The sequence below is a fragment of the Gymnodraco acuticeps genome, unplaced genomic scaffold (genome assembly GCF_902827175.1).
Source record: "Gymnodraco acuticeps unplaced genomic scaffold, fGymAcu1.1, whole genome shotgun sequence".
Taxonomy (NCBI): Eukaryota; Metazoa; Chordata; class Actinopteri; order Perciformes; family Bathydraconidae; genus Gymnodraco; species Gymnodraco acuticeps.
In genome coordinates, this window is record NW_022990235.1 from 1543722 (window position 1) to 1558573 (window position 14852).

Consider the following 14852-nt stretch of genomic DNA (forward strand, 5'->3'; position numbering starts at 1 on the left):
TGTGATTCTTACATTCATTCAAATGGTCATCCACTGGACCAGATGCTCTATAACTAGAGCAAACCTATTTGGAGAAGAGCCTAAGGTGAATATTTACACTCCAGTTTATACAATCCCTACCTCCCATTCCCCTAATTATCAAAATAAAGCCTGGACTCCTACTCATAATCGTGAGTTTTTGAAGGACACACAATGCTCGATAGTGGACATGAGGAGGAAATGAGGTGGCCTGATGCGCGCCCCCGTATGTCGCACAGGAATTGGCTGAAGATGCAGGAATGACCGCTTGTCCCAACAGCTGAGTCAAGAGCAACAGATTGGATGAATACAAACAGGAAGTCTCGCAATTTGAGCTTCAAAATAAAACGTCAGGTTAAAGAAAGTCCTTGAACTAATGCAAGGATGTTATGCCAAATATGTGCCCAAAAGTGTAAATATTGTAAGACCGTAGCCATATTCTCAAGGGACCCTAGTATTTTTTAGGTGGAAAATGTGCCTAACTCTGATGACTTAAGATAATTGTCATGTAGTGTTATACTTAAGGATTTTTACTGAAAATATAACCGTGACATGTGATATTTAACTAATTTCTGCCTGCACTCTCCCCTCCCTCTAATGCTATATATCGTCCTAAAAACAATAAATGGTTTTATTTTGAAAACCCAGATTGAAACACTCAATTCCTGCGTTGGCCAGCTTCGCTGTATGGATGTAACATTGGAGAGAGTGGGAGAGAAAATGAGCAAATGTGCGGCGGCGGAGTGGGAGGGAGGACAGTGAGTGCGCAAATAGGCAAGCAGGCACATCAGCAGCAGCGGCACAGCATCGTCCTGATCCTGATCTCCCGGGTCTTCAGCTGCCAATCCTCTCTGCGCGTCTCTGCTTGAGGTTTCACTGCCGGCTGAAGTGTCCAGAAGCCTCTGCCAACCATCAGCTCCCACCAAACACTTTCTCTGGAGCGCGGTTATTCTTAGCTCAGCGGCGAGAGACTGTCCTTCCGGTCCTTCTCTTATTTATCCCAGTTTCTTGAATATTTAATGGAAAATGGCGATCTGCGCGCAGTCGTACGGTGTTTTCTGTCTCTTCGCAATCCAAACTGTACTTATCATATGCGTCTCAACGCCGACGGACGGGACCCACCTCTTCCCCCAGCACTACACGTAAGTACCCTGCACCGTTTTGGGGGATACACCGGGGTGCGGAACTAGGACAGGTGGCCCCGCCGAGCCTGCACATGCAGCGGCGTTTACCTCGGAGCGAGAGGAGCTGTGCCCCTGATGTTCAAACACAGAAGACACAGTCTCTGATGTCGCGTTATGAATCTCGCTCTCATAAAGCCCGTGTTGTTATTGTTTTTGTGATGGCTGTGGCATTTAATACCCAAAGCCCTATTCAATTCGTCAACATGGGAACAGGCTACAAGGAGCATACACAGGTGCCACTGGCGAATAAACCAAGCGAACAATAATGTCTTTGAACAGTCATAGGGATACAAATAAAAATGATGATAATAATACTCGACGTGTTGTTTCCCTGTCGCTGCATGGGGGAGAATATCCCATTTACGCATGAAAGATAGGTTGAGCTACAAAGAGGCTTGTCTAAAAAGTCCTCCACTGGATGCACACGCACCGTGAATATAATCTTGTCTATCCCACAGCAGGGTGCACTGGTGTTTTTACAGGATGAGTTTGATTCAGAGACTAAACCAATTAGTTAATGCAGCAGGAGCGCCAGGTCTTTAAACCTTCAGATGAAGCTCCTGTATTTAAAGTCGATCCTCACCAAACTTCAAATCAACTTGTTTAGAGTCTGTTCGTGGGACCTATGGAGCGATATAGCTCACATACTGATTTCTGGTATTTTTTTAAATGTTCTCAAAGACATTAGTATTGTAGAACTTATAGTTGCCAATGCCTGTATCCCCGTGTTGTTTTATCCATGTGACCGCAGGCAGAGAAAGTAGCTGAGCACCCAGCTGTGTGTAAACTATCGTTGTTCTCAGCGGATAGCCTACCTGTTGGGAAATAGTGTTGCCATTATACATATTTGAATTTAAAAGGTTATTTCTACTAAAATACCAACAACATAATAGTTTCACCTTGAATGACACACGGAGGCAGACCGAAACATCATCGTCAGCACGAGCAGTACTCACAATATTTAGCATCGGCGAACTATTATAACAATAATCTGCCTTTTTTCATATTTTTTTAAAGATACAGTTCATTCGTTTGAAATTATTTTATAATATGTTTCTATACATTATGAATGCTTTAGGGTGCAACAATTCCTCACTACTCCATGACGTGATAATCTGATGCGAACATAGCCTGTAGTTATTATTAGTCAGGTTCACAGAAAAGGAGAATCTAAATAATTCCTCTATGATTTATCCACTGGCTGATCTCTTTGTTATTCCTGATGGCCAAGGTGACTTTCAAAGGAAAATCACTTATGTTATATCATTGCTCAATGACTTAAAAGGACAATTAGCTGCATCATTGATTTTATCACTTGAGCACCATAAAGGAAAGTATGGATGGTTTCACTAACAAATTCCCATAGAATATGAAATTATATTTATTGTATTGAAATATATTTTTAGAATGCATCCCTGTAGTAAATGATAAAAATGGCCTTGTTTGTAATATTTCCTCCAAATACATCTCAAGTCACTTTATTTTCAGATTAATAATTGTAAACCATTGTAAAATCAATGTTAATCTTATTAGATACATTAATAGTCTAAAGCCTGTTGATCTATTTACCCCGTATTATAGTCAGCCATCTCTTGTTTTTCAAATTGTGTTTGTGTCATCCACATCACTTTGCTATATGTTAGAATTTCCCTGTTTCGTAAATGAAGCGTATGGGGAGTGGCTGTGGCCACTGCGTGTGTAGAAAGGCATGACACACACACCGGTTGGAGCATGTGTGTGTACCTGAGTAAATGTGTCCATAAGCGAGGGCAGAATGTAATCTTCATTTTTAATGTAGCTATTGGATTGCAGTGTTTGTGTGTATAGTATTGTGTGTCTGTATGTGTATGTGGCAGTAGAAAATGTTTGCATTCGGGAAATGATTTCCATATTTCTAAATTATGTGGAGGAAACATGTTTCTATAACTGCTATCTAACTGTACACTATTCTTAAAGTATTTAAAAAATATCATTACTAAGCAATTCAGAGCCTTTCCCTCCAATTTTATTTATTTCCCAACATACAAAAATAGTTACCTTTTGCCCTAGAGAGATTTCAGCATTGCATTTGGATCCATTTCAGCAGAATGAACATGGTGATGATGTATATCTGACTCACAGGTCATCCGCCAAAACTCATTACATTACATGTTACCCATTATGTTAACCTTACATAAATCATAATGCAAAACAAATAAATAAAAAACACAGGAGGCACATAGTAACGTTGCAATACTATGTCAGAAGAAGAGCCAGAGAGCATCAGTGGGCTTTCATAGTGTTCATTGAAAACTCAGTTTTTAAGAGAGATCACAGCTTTCAAAACATGGGGTCTCTAAGCATTCATTAAAAATCAGGCCAGTAGTGGACATCATTTATTTATCAAGCATCTCCTCCTATAATCGCTGAATGCAGAGTTCTGCACATTTGTGAGTGTGAAATATTTTTCTCCTTTGATTTACAATTAGTCCAACATTAATCTCAATTCAATATATGACGTTTTACACAACAGCATTAAATGATTTTGGGGCAACTATGTGGTTTTTCCTGATTCTGATCTGTTGTGTAAAGGCTAACATGTTGACTTCTGCTGGCTGTCACTAGATAGGTATACTGTGCATTTTTAAGTGGGTTATTGATTAAACTTGATGTACATAATGAAATGGATTTAGAAAATGCAAACACCTGGAACTAAGAGTGACAAGGCCAATTTGTGCAAAGCGTGTCTGCACAGCCTGTACATGTTTAAATGTAATACACTTATGCTAAAGCAACATTAATAATCTTTATCACCATATTGTGTAATAGTTTGCACTTGCCAAAAACTGCCGATGTTTTTTAAAGATTATTGGCTTGCTCAAAAACTCAATCTCCATAAACCCTAAATGTTAAAACTTTACAGTAGAAATGTTTACAGCCTGGTACAAAACACGATTTTAGTCTCTGAACCTCAACCAATTGTATACAACTCGGTTTTTAAATTATATTAGGGCTTAAGGGTATGCATAATTAAGGGAGTGGTCACACTGAGTGACAGGTGGGTTTCCTCACAGCTCACCTGGGCTTGCCTCCACCTCTTTGCCCATTTTGGATTAGCCAGGATATTAGGCGGAGTCAGCACTGCCAACATGACGATGGCCACACCACTCACTTATGGCTTCATAACCGCTGTCAGGAATCCTATAGGTGACGTCATGAAGACTCTATCCAAATGTTATACACTATGTAGTTGTAGCAGAGTAAACTGAACAGGCTATACAAATAATTTCCTCAACCATCAAGCCACATTATAGACAACATCATCCGTCCTCAGTTTAGATTTAATGTGGCATGAAAACAGATATACAGTACCCCATTATCAATTCAATCTGATTGGTTTGGTCAAAGTTGTGCTGCTTGACTTCACCACGATTACCCATCTACTTACAATAAAAGACATAACGTAGGACCCCCTTTCTGCATGTCATTCTATCATATTTAAATGATGATATACTGTGTATTGTGTGTGTGTGTGTCGACTAATGAAGTTGCGTAAGAAGTCTGCCTGGCTTGGGGCAGAGGTAATGTCCCTCACTGTTAGTATCACTGCTCAGCTTTGCTCTCACTCTAAGCTTGTTTTCATTTCGTATTGAGGTGACCTTTTCATATTCAGAAGCTCTCCCCAGCGGTACCTCTCTGCATCGTCCTGTTTGAGGCCTTCTTGCTTGCCTCTACCCTATAAACACAGCCTGTGTGCACTTGCCTGGCGTGTTTGCTCTGCTGTTACTCTCCTGATGAGCTCCAGCTCTGGCTTCCTGAATAAGGCGAGCCCTGTCACTACTTGCACGATTTGTACAATTTAATAAATCTGTCTTCCCTCTTGTCTTCTGAGCAAATCTGACATTTAAGGATGACATTTCTTTCAGTCATCATATTAAAAGACAAACGACTGTTGTGTTGTTGATGCTAGTGATTAGCTATCTGCAGGCTGCTGAAAGGAAAAGGTTGGCATGAAGTCTGTGGTTGGCTTTCAAATTTGTGACGGAATTTATATATCTGATTACTGAAAGACAAGCTTTCCTTATGTTTTCTTTTTTGTGACACTTTCTCGTGGCCATGCACATGGATTGTTCATCTTGTATCCAAGACATTTTGTGCAAATCTTGATCCATTAAGGCATTTGTTGCTTGCTGGGAGTTCTGCAGTGATGAGCCCTAGCCGTTTGATCTCTTGATTCCAAACTTGGCTCTGTCTTACGCAGATCAGCTCCTGTTTAGGGTGCGTTTCTGTCAGACTTGAGCAGTTTTTATCGCAGATCAACTGATCCCAGCCCAGCCAAGTCAGGCATGTTCGCTGCGAGTCCTGCCAGGGCAGATATATGATGATGACGAACCCAAACAGTAGGTGTGGTTGGACAGGGATGCATCAAGATAGTGAGTTGTAAAACATGGAAAGTATGGCAGTTTTACAATAGAGATGCACAGAGATATGGGGAGACTCTTTCTGACACCATCTAACTACCACTTTCACTCACATCCAATGGCAGAGAAACAAATGATGATGATATGTTCAGGTAATCAAGGCATGAAGATTTAAAGTGTCTAATTTTATTTTCCAGAATGATTCACTGGGCAGGACGCATCGAGAAGGAGCTGGAAAAGGTTCTGCAGCACGTCACCGGAACCCAGCAGATGAGATCGGTAAGTTGACGTCACGTTTGCATGTGAAGCAGCACTTTTTACTGCATTATTAATTAGTGAGTTTTCACAACATAAGCTCCCATGTGTGTCTGTGGGGTAATGGGTTTGAATGAGCACTATTTTGATCTAATAAAGACATTACGTTTTAGGACTTAAGTGTATTCTATGTGATCATTTAGAAATCAGAAATAAATGTACTTTTTCCCCATTGTAAATCAGTTTGTTTGTTTAAAGAATTTTCATGATTATTGATTTTCCATTTGATTGACCTTCAATCATGTAAACATTTATATTTTATCAGTGAAGATACACTAGACGAAAGGTATTTTTAGCTAATGAACACACTGTTTTTAAATGTATAACTCTAAATGATACATTTAGGGTAATGTGGTGTGTGTTTGCGTCTGTGTCCTGGTATGAGGCTGTGTGTAACACGTGTCTGGCTGTGGTAGAGCAGATGGTCGAGCAGAGTGTGATTGACACTCTTTCATCATATTTCTGCCGTGTGCGCATGTTCAACGTGCTTCCAGGGTTTGTAATGCACCCTGAGATAAATGCTTCATTATTGCTGTTTGGGTGAGTGTGATTCATCCAGCCGGTAGGTGCCTGTGGCGGCTTTGATGCTAGCAGTAACAGGGGTTAGTGTGATGGCTGTTAGTGTGCTGGCGACATTGATGGATCCCAGAGAGCAGGAAGTGAGTTGACAGCGATCGTGCTGGAGTAAAGGTTAGTGGCCAGTGGTGGATATCAGCAGACACTCAGACTGCACGACAGAGATAGGTTGATATTTTAGTTTTTTGCACTCGTCCAGTGTAAACAAATCAAAACAGAGAATGTTTACCCATCAAAATATTTGCCTTTCAGAGTTGTTTCAGTATTCCCATTGAGCAATGTGGACTTTTAAATGGCAGGAGACTTCTAACGCAATGTTACACAGTTTTTTAAAGTATCTTCTGAATGTAATTTAACCAACTTTGAAAAACTATTTTGATTTACGCTTGGTAACAATACATTTTAAGAGTTTATTCAGGGTTTAAGAGCGTAACAGGTAGGAGTATTTTCTCTCATATAGCCAAAACTTGGAGAGGTGTGGTTTTTTTCTACACTACTTATGTTTAATTCACTTTGCATATATTTTGGTAGTGATCATTCTCATATTAACTACTACAACTTTGTTTCTGTTTTCAATTACTCTGATTCTTGTTTTCTTGATACACTAATTTATCATATTTTATAAAATGCTAGAAAATAGTATCAGAAATTCCTGAAGCCCAATTGCTGCCATCAGATTGCTTGCTGTGTCTGACCAACAGTAAAAAAACAAAACATATATTACATTTATTATGACATAAGACAAGGACAATTATCAAATACTGGTAAGCCTAAACTTTGAAATGTTTGGTATTTTTGCTTGAAAAAAGTGTCTGATTCAATCCTGCCAGTGGAGTAATTTAATTTTTAAGCTATGTTATTACTGTATGTATGGATTACATATATGTTATGGTGTCTCTTAGCTGCTTGTGGTAAAACTTGGATGTACTTAGCTGAATAATCTTGAGTAAACTAAGGTTGAGATGTGATGTTGACATGATGTTAAGTACTAATTGAGTCTACATGTTGCTGGAGTCTGCTCTCTGAGCCAAACCCAGTCAAGCCATTAGCACTAAATAGTATTACGTTCATCCCAGTTATGTCTCGTGCAGGATGCCCATATGGCTGTGTGTGTGCTGGCCTGACAGTGTGCGCAGAGCGGGTGTGGGAGAACATTTATCATGGCCCCAAACAGGAGTCGTCACAGGGTGTGCTAAATGGCCCAGCATGCCTAGAAAAGCCATTTTCTAAATGGATGCCTCTCTCTATACGTGTATCTGATAGAAATCTTCCCAGGGCTATGCCGGCTGGTAACAAGATTGCCTCCCTCTGCGCCCCCCTTCCTCTTCATGCACAGTTTATTCTCACAGACAAAAAAAATGTAAAGTGTGTGCAAATTATTTTGGAGTTTGTCTTACATGGAAGGAGACAGGGAAGTACGTTTATTATAATGTGGTCTGTTCAGTTCCTCTTGTAGAGATTGAATTTATTCTGACAAGCAAGGTAGGAGGTGAACTGAAAGGCCAAGACAGGGCCGCACAAAAATAGATGAATATGTTTGGAATTGGTCAACTTAAGAAACAACACATACAATGTTTTGATGTGTTTTACTTTGAGGCCTCTCAAAAATAAATAAAACTCAAGGTATTAAGGTTTGGTCAAGATGTTATTGTTCCCCGGGGGAGTGAAAGGAAGATAGAGGGTGAGTGATGTATCGGAGGAGTTGAAAGTTTCCAATGGAAGAGTGTGGTGTGCGGATAGATAATGAGAGTGGGCGGCATTCAGAGCGGAGGAGGGAGGGGGGTCTTCGAGAGGGATAGGATGAAGTATGGCTTGACAATTGAGATGGATGTTCAGGCGGTTTTGTGTGTGTATATTTAGAGTCATACTTAAGATGGATGAAATGATCGAGAAGAAGGACGGGAATTTGTACATTTTAAATGTGAGCAGACGGATGCTGTTTATAGTCCTTATCCTCCTCATTATCCTGTGTGCTGCTGCGTTTGATGTGTTACAGTACGTGGTGATGAGAGGCGGCGGTGGACACTGGCATTGTTTCCTTATCCTCAGGCTTATTCAGAACAGTTTTAATAGGCACACGTGAGCAGCGGCCTTCACCCACACACTGTCATTACAGCAATTTGATGATTTATCAAAGATACAGGCAGATATTATTACTATGTACATATTTAGACACCAGGTGGTCACATATTCACTGTACCTACTGTAGCTTATTAATAATAATAAAAATGCTCTTCGGATATTAAAAGTAGCAAATTCTTTTTGTCTTTTTAATGTGAAATACAGAGGTTTTATCAGCTAAATCTACTGAAAGTTATAAAAGTAAAACTACTCATTCTTGAGCAGAACAGCTCCTGTAACTGGTAAATGAATTTAATGAAACTATTACATTCCCACGTCAGTTGCATTTTACTGTTGTACTGTATCTGGTCAAAGTGGAGCTAGTTTAAACTACTTACCTTCTACAGGTGGTAGTTAGTCCAGTGTTTTCCAACATTAGGTTCAGGCCTCCGCCATTTCGTCACAAGATACATTTGAAGAGTCATGTGACGATTAAAGGTGTTCCGTGAGATATTGGATAAGATGACCTTTTTCGGCCATGACATTCGTTTAAAGGTGGGGTAGGTACGTTTGAGAAACTGCCTCGAGACACACTTTTCGTTATATTCTTAACATCCCGATAGCAATGAATATCTTAAGTGCTTTGACAAAAAATCCATTAAAAAAATGTCATCTGTGGAAGCCGTAGTACTGTAAAAAGCACGACCAATCATTTTAGCCGGCCCGGCTAAAATAACTGGATGGCCTACCTGCCTGTCAGCCTCCCATCTGTGCACAAACTTATCTCGTGCCCTCATTGGTCATGTGCGCGTTTGTGTGTGTTGGAGGAGGGGCTCTGTAAGGAAGTGGCAGATTTTTCCCGGCTGTGTATTTTCAAATTCTAACGCACTCAAGCTGGTTTCTCCAAAATTACCTACCCCACCTTTAAATGAATCACACTAAAGTTTAAAGGGGAAATCTCTTTTTGCTGGAACGACTAAAAGCCTTTTCGACATTTGAAACATGACATGCTGCTTTTATGTAGGAGTCATAAGCCAGAAGGTCTTGGGACCTGTGGTTAATTTTTAACAATACATTTAAGTAGGGTGGTAGGATAAGAAAAATGAAGTGAAGCCTCATTTTCTACAGCATGATACGTCACAGATCAATTGTTTTGTTTGTTTTTTCCATCAAAAGTTGTGGACAGTACCTCTTTTTTTAGCTCCATCTCGGTTGCGTTTCCAAGAATGCAATACAGAACCAATACTAGTAGGTGAAGGGAAAACACTGCAGACCATGGTTTGGTCAAGTATGTAATGTAATGTAATTCACAGGGTACTATCGTCATTAGAAAATGAAATGAAAAAGCACCTGGTGACTTGATTAGAGCCTCACGGTGCAGAGGAGATTAGGCACCAAATGTTCTAACTTGCAAAGAGCACAGCTTCAATTAAGCAGGCTTCTCATATGGTGATGCCATGCAACATATGTTGAACTCTTTCTAATTCATTTCAATAAGAAGAGTCTAATCAGCATGAATAATTGAGCCTGGTGCACATGACTGCTCCTGAACCCAAGCCTCAGACCGACACTCTGACGATCTGTCTGTCGAGCCTCCACACCCTCTGCTTCTGCTGTTGGCTGCTCTTGATTACTGGAAACCTGAGAATGATGCCCACCCAGATCAATATACCCACACATAAAGCAGGGAGGGATAGCCTGAGTGCATATTAACAGAGTTTTCCTCTTTTACTCGACCAGGTATGTTTTTTTGCTCTTCCTCTTTCACTTTTGCCCTTCACTCTGTGTGGTCAACACACACCAGGCGGCCTGCCGACCTCCTGCTGGCTGCAAGTTTATCTCGCTTCAGCACAGACCTCCTTACCTCCAGTGCTGCTAGTGTGCATGCTCATGAATGTGTTTGTCTGCAGGGAGTATTTTTTTACATTTACTTCCCTGAAGCCTCTGGTTCAATTTGAACCCTTATGAATTGACGGATACGTTGTATGCATGCGGAACACAATTCCAAAATTCTCTCGTACTTCTGCAAACCTCCTCCTGCTTCTTAGAAAAAGAAGGTTGCTCTCGGCCAAAACAGCCAGCCCCAACAAACAGATATCTCTACAAAGTGCACTGCTGGATTTACTCACTATCGCTGACTACAGTCATTTCCAATAATCTGTCTCAAATGCCCAGCGCTACACCAGATATCACCCCTGCTCTCACTCCACAAACCCCCCCCTCACTTTGTAGAGCTGATGTCAGCTTCACCCCCCTCTCAGTTTGCTGATCCATGAGTGATGATAGTGTAGGGGCTGATCAGGGCCATTTGTTTCGTGATTTAAAAGCCCCTTCCACGTGCAGACAGTTTACAGGAAGAGTTGAACGTCCCTCCTCCCAACACAAGAAGTTACCTTTAAAGGAGAGAGAGCTCCTCTCCCCCTCCCCGTTCACCCCCCCCTCCCCTTCATCTTCTGGCCTGGACCTTACACAACAGCAGCTTGTTATCTGGCTATGTGAAACATCACAGGCTATTTCTGCCGGATAGATAGTTTACTCTACGGCTCCGGTTTCTCTCCTGCTGGCTCATCTTAAGTTCCCTCTGTCATTGTGTAGTACACATTAACACATGGCTCGGTTTACCCTTATTGAGGTCTTTAGGTTAACTTTACTGAAACATAATTATTAGTATTTTAGCACATCTTCTGCAGTAAACCACCAACTAATACCAACAAAACAGTGTTGCCTTTTAGGGACTAAGCGTAGCTGTTTACTTGTAGATACAGATTTGACAAAAAATAATGTGTGCATCTGTAACCTTTACAACCTGTTGTTGATCATGTGCATCAAGGCACTTGATATACATCTCTTGAAGCATAATTTCCACACAAACACTTCAATTATAACTGATTAAAATGTGTCAGATTATGCGGTTATTTGCTAGGTTAGGTCTGAGGTTGTTTGGAGAAAATAAAAACAAGTTTTAAAAAAGTGTCTTAATCCTGAGGTTTACAGCAGAAATATGACATTTTACAAAGTAATCTAGCACCAACACATATCCTTCCAAGATAACACCACTGTGTGTTTTTCGCAGAATTGCCTAACACAGTCTGAACATGACTCTTAAGAATAGTCAGCTCTAATTGTGATATGAGAACATCTGTCTAGCTTTCTATCCATTTGTCTGTTTTCATGATGGAACTGTCCAATAAACCTTGCTGCAAACTAATGCAGACTTCCCATGAGCCATTCGAAGAAACGGGTTGATCAGGGCCATGAGACCTTTGACATGGTCTGTTAGCTACAGTAGCAACTTTTCTTTGGTTTGTTACCCTTGCTCATATTTCTCTGTTTGTGTGTCAACTGTATTCACCCCAAACAAAAACACAAACAAAATGACTGTGTTCATTTGAGGCTCATAATCCCAGTGGTAATCTGAACGTTATGCAGGTTAAGAGCTGGTCAGCATTACCCCAAGGCCCAGACTCCCCCGGGCTGACAGGAGAGCAGAAACGTATGCTATTTGTTTTTTTCACTTTTCTTTTATTGGTTTTCTGACACCGGGGAAGGTTACACGGATTCTTCAGCTCCCGGGTTGATGACCTGCCACTTGTGTGCGGTGTTTAAATAAATGAAAATACATATATCTGCAGAGTGCAGCCCTGCATGCAGATATCCCCGCGTTGGTGTTAGAAGGAATTACTTAAAAAAGCTTATCAGTAAAAATGCGACGGTATAGAAAAAGTAGACCCAGATCATACATTGTCAGTGCCTTGTCTCTGTTACTGATATTTTGCCCAACACATACTGTAGAGAAGTTTTGTGGTGCTTAACCATCTCAAAACATACAGTTTTTATTTGATTTAAATCTGCTAATTTTATAAAGACTCATATTTCTCAACGATGCCAAACAAATAATTGATGTAGATATGGTTCTGTTAATTTGCTAATATATCATATTTTATTTTGAAACTGTCAGAAAATGTCTGCTGCTAAATCTGTATATGATCTCTTTGGTCAAAAATAACATTAAATAGTATTGTGCAAACGTAAATGAAACATCACATCATGACGTGTTCAAATGTATATCTTAAAATGTTGTTGACACAGCTGAAGGAAATCATCTAACATAAAAGTGATATTATTGGTTGAATTATGACCTATAAAACTTCCACAACACTAGCTTAGTTTTCTTTTAGTTTTTATTATTATTGTGCTATCAATTTGAGTACCCAGAATCCTGGATTCACTATTGGAATCAACCACTTAATGTCTGCTATCGTGACCGCATTATTCCTAGGCGTACGTGCCTTGAAACAAATCATTTGTTTTTACCTTCCAGGATTTCGCTGCTCAGTCTGAGTAAAGCCGGCTGCCTAAAATCAATAATGAAGGCTAGACACAGTGCTACATGGTGCCTTGTGCTCGCTTTGTGTGCAGAGTCTAACATCTTCCCTGGACACATTTAAAAAAATGTTGCAGTATATCACAGGGCATGTGCTTGTTCATTCCAGTGAAGTGAATTACCAGGATGGAGCTGTGAAGGCCCACTGGAGGAAAACAACCCCTTTTAGTGTCAGCACTGAACAAACGGAGATGGTCGGAGTGTCTGAATCTCGCTGACATTCGCTGTGGTGCATTTGGGGGTTGTATTTGAATACCTAATTGTTGTTTGATCATCAAAGCAAACTAAAAGCAGATGCTTTCATGCTACTAGTGGCTTTTTGGGAAGGAAAGAAAGCCTTGCACTTGTTTAAAGAAAGACAATATAGCATTACAGTATGTGTCAAAATAGGATTAGAGGTCTGCTAAAGCTCCAGCCCTGTCAGAGGAAGATGCTTTATTGTGCCTACGCTGCAAATCTTTTCTCCTTGTCTCTGTACACTTTTATTTGCAGAGCATGTGTGCGCAGGCTTGTGTAATTTTCAGTCGTCTTCTGTTTGATGTTTCAGAGAGCACATGACGTGTCTTTGGTACTATCTGTGCTTGACAGAGAAAAAAAAAGCAGGTACAGTTCCCCGAGTGGGTTGCACTGGTAATGTGGAGTGGCGTGATGCCCTAGAAAATTCCAGGTGTGACTGTGAAGTGCTTTATTCATTCCAATGCAGAGGGAGTGCTTCTCTACTGTATGTGTGAAGTGGTAGGGGCAACGTTTATTTTCCATTGTGAGCAAAATGTGTGTTTTTTTTTTTTTACGATTGTTTGTGTGCTCTGTCCTCTTCTTCTTCTCTTCCTCCTCCACCTGCACTGGTCTTTGATTTGATTGCTTGGTCACACTTCTGAATAACTTTAATTGGCTTGCCTCAGCAGTGGGTGGTTTTCAAACGCCAAGGTACTCTGGAAGTCCTAGAAAAGCTTTTTCATGTTTGATCATGTAGGCAGTAAGGACTCTCTACTGCCATCCGAGAGAGGGGTCTTCAGAAACCACCTACATCTATTTAATTCTGCAGATAGTAATGTCTTCTGCCTTGTTCTCGGTAAAACCAGGAGGAGCAGCTCCCCCTCTCTCCACAGTCTATCCTCCCTCTTCTTTGGCTTCCAACTACACTCTCTACCTTGGCCCTTTTCCCGGGAGTTCATTGTTTGATGGGATTTGTGCTCTACCACTACAATTGTTCGGTACACATAAAGCAGTGCATCTGCATTCATGCTCACATATATTTGCAAATATAAACAGTTCATCCATTCAGTATACCAACCGTATTCTCGAAATTAACATTTATATTAAACAGATTTTCAACAGCTGAAAAGTTGAGAAATATTTTTTTAAATAATAATAATGATTAGGATATTAATGGTCAGCCCCACTGCAAAATCTAACTTTTTTTGAAAGAACTGAATGTACTGGTTAAAGTCACAATTAAAGCATGATTTAATGATTTCATTGTAATGTTTAAACATGCAAACCATTTGGTTAATGTTGAGGAAAATATTATGGTCTTGGGTTAAAAGTTAAAAGTACATTTAAACACAAGACAGGCGGTGTAGTCCCTGAACTAGAGTGCCCCTTGTTTTCTGAACCTAACCACACACAGGACTCAGGATGTGAACTTCCACATCTACCTCCCTGCAAAATCACGTGTGGTACAAGATAAAAGCCCTTTACTTAAAGACAACAAAACACATTGCCAGTGAACATGCATTAATCCAGCCATTAACTGGGTTTCCCTCAAAACAGACAAAACTAAACTGGTTGTACAGAATCCTATTTTCAGTTGGAATACACATGTAATGCATACACGTACAGGAAATACTTTGTGAATGAATTCATACTGATACAATCCCAACTCATTAGACAAGGACATGTCACCCCGTTGCT

The 14852-nt window shown here is 40.3% G+C and overlaps 1 protein-coding gene across 6 annotated transcripts in view; it reads left to right on the top strand.

Annotated features, from left to right (window-relative positions):
* Nucleotides 1-724: 724 nt before the first annotated feature.
* Nucleotides 725-14852, top strand: part of cacna2d2a (calcium channel, voltage-dependent, alpha 2/delta subunit 2a) — a 134894-nt gene continuing 120766 nt past the window's right edge. For all 6 annotated transcript variants that reach the window (XM_034219021.1, XM_034219023.1, XM_034219022.1 and 3 more), the window contains exons 1-2: nucleotides 725-1160; nucleotides 5800-5881. In XM_034219021.1, coding sequence (XP_034074912.1) covers nucleotides 1045-1160; nucleotides 5800-5881 — 198 coding nt within the window. In that variant the 5' untranslated portion in view covers nucleotides 725-1044. The remainder of the gene's footprint in view (nucleotides 1161-5799; nucleotides 5882-14852) is intronic.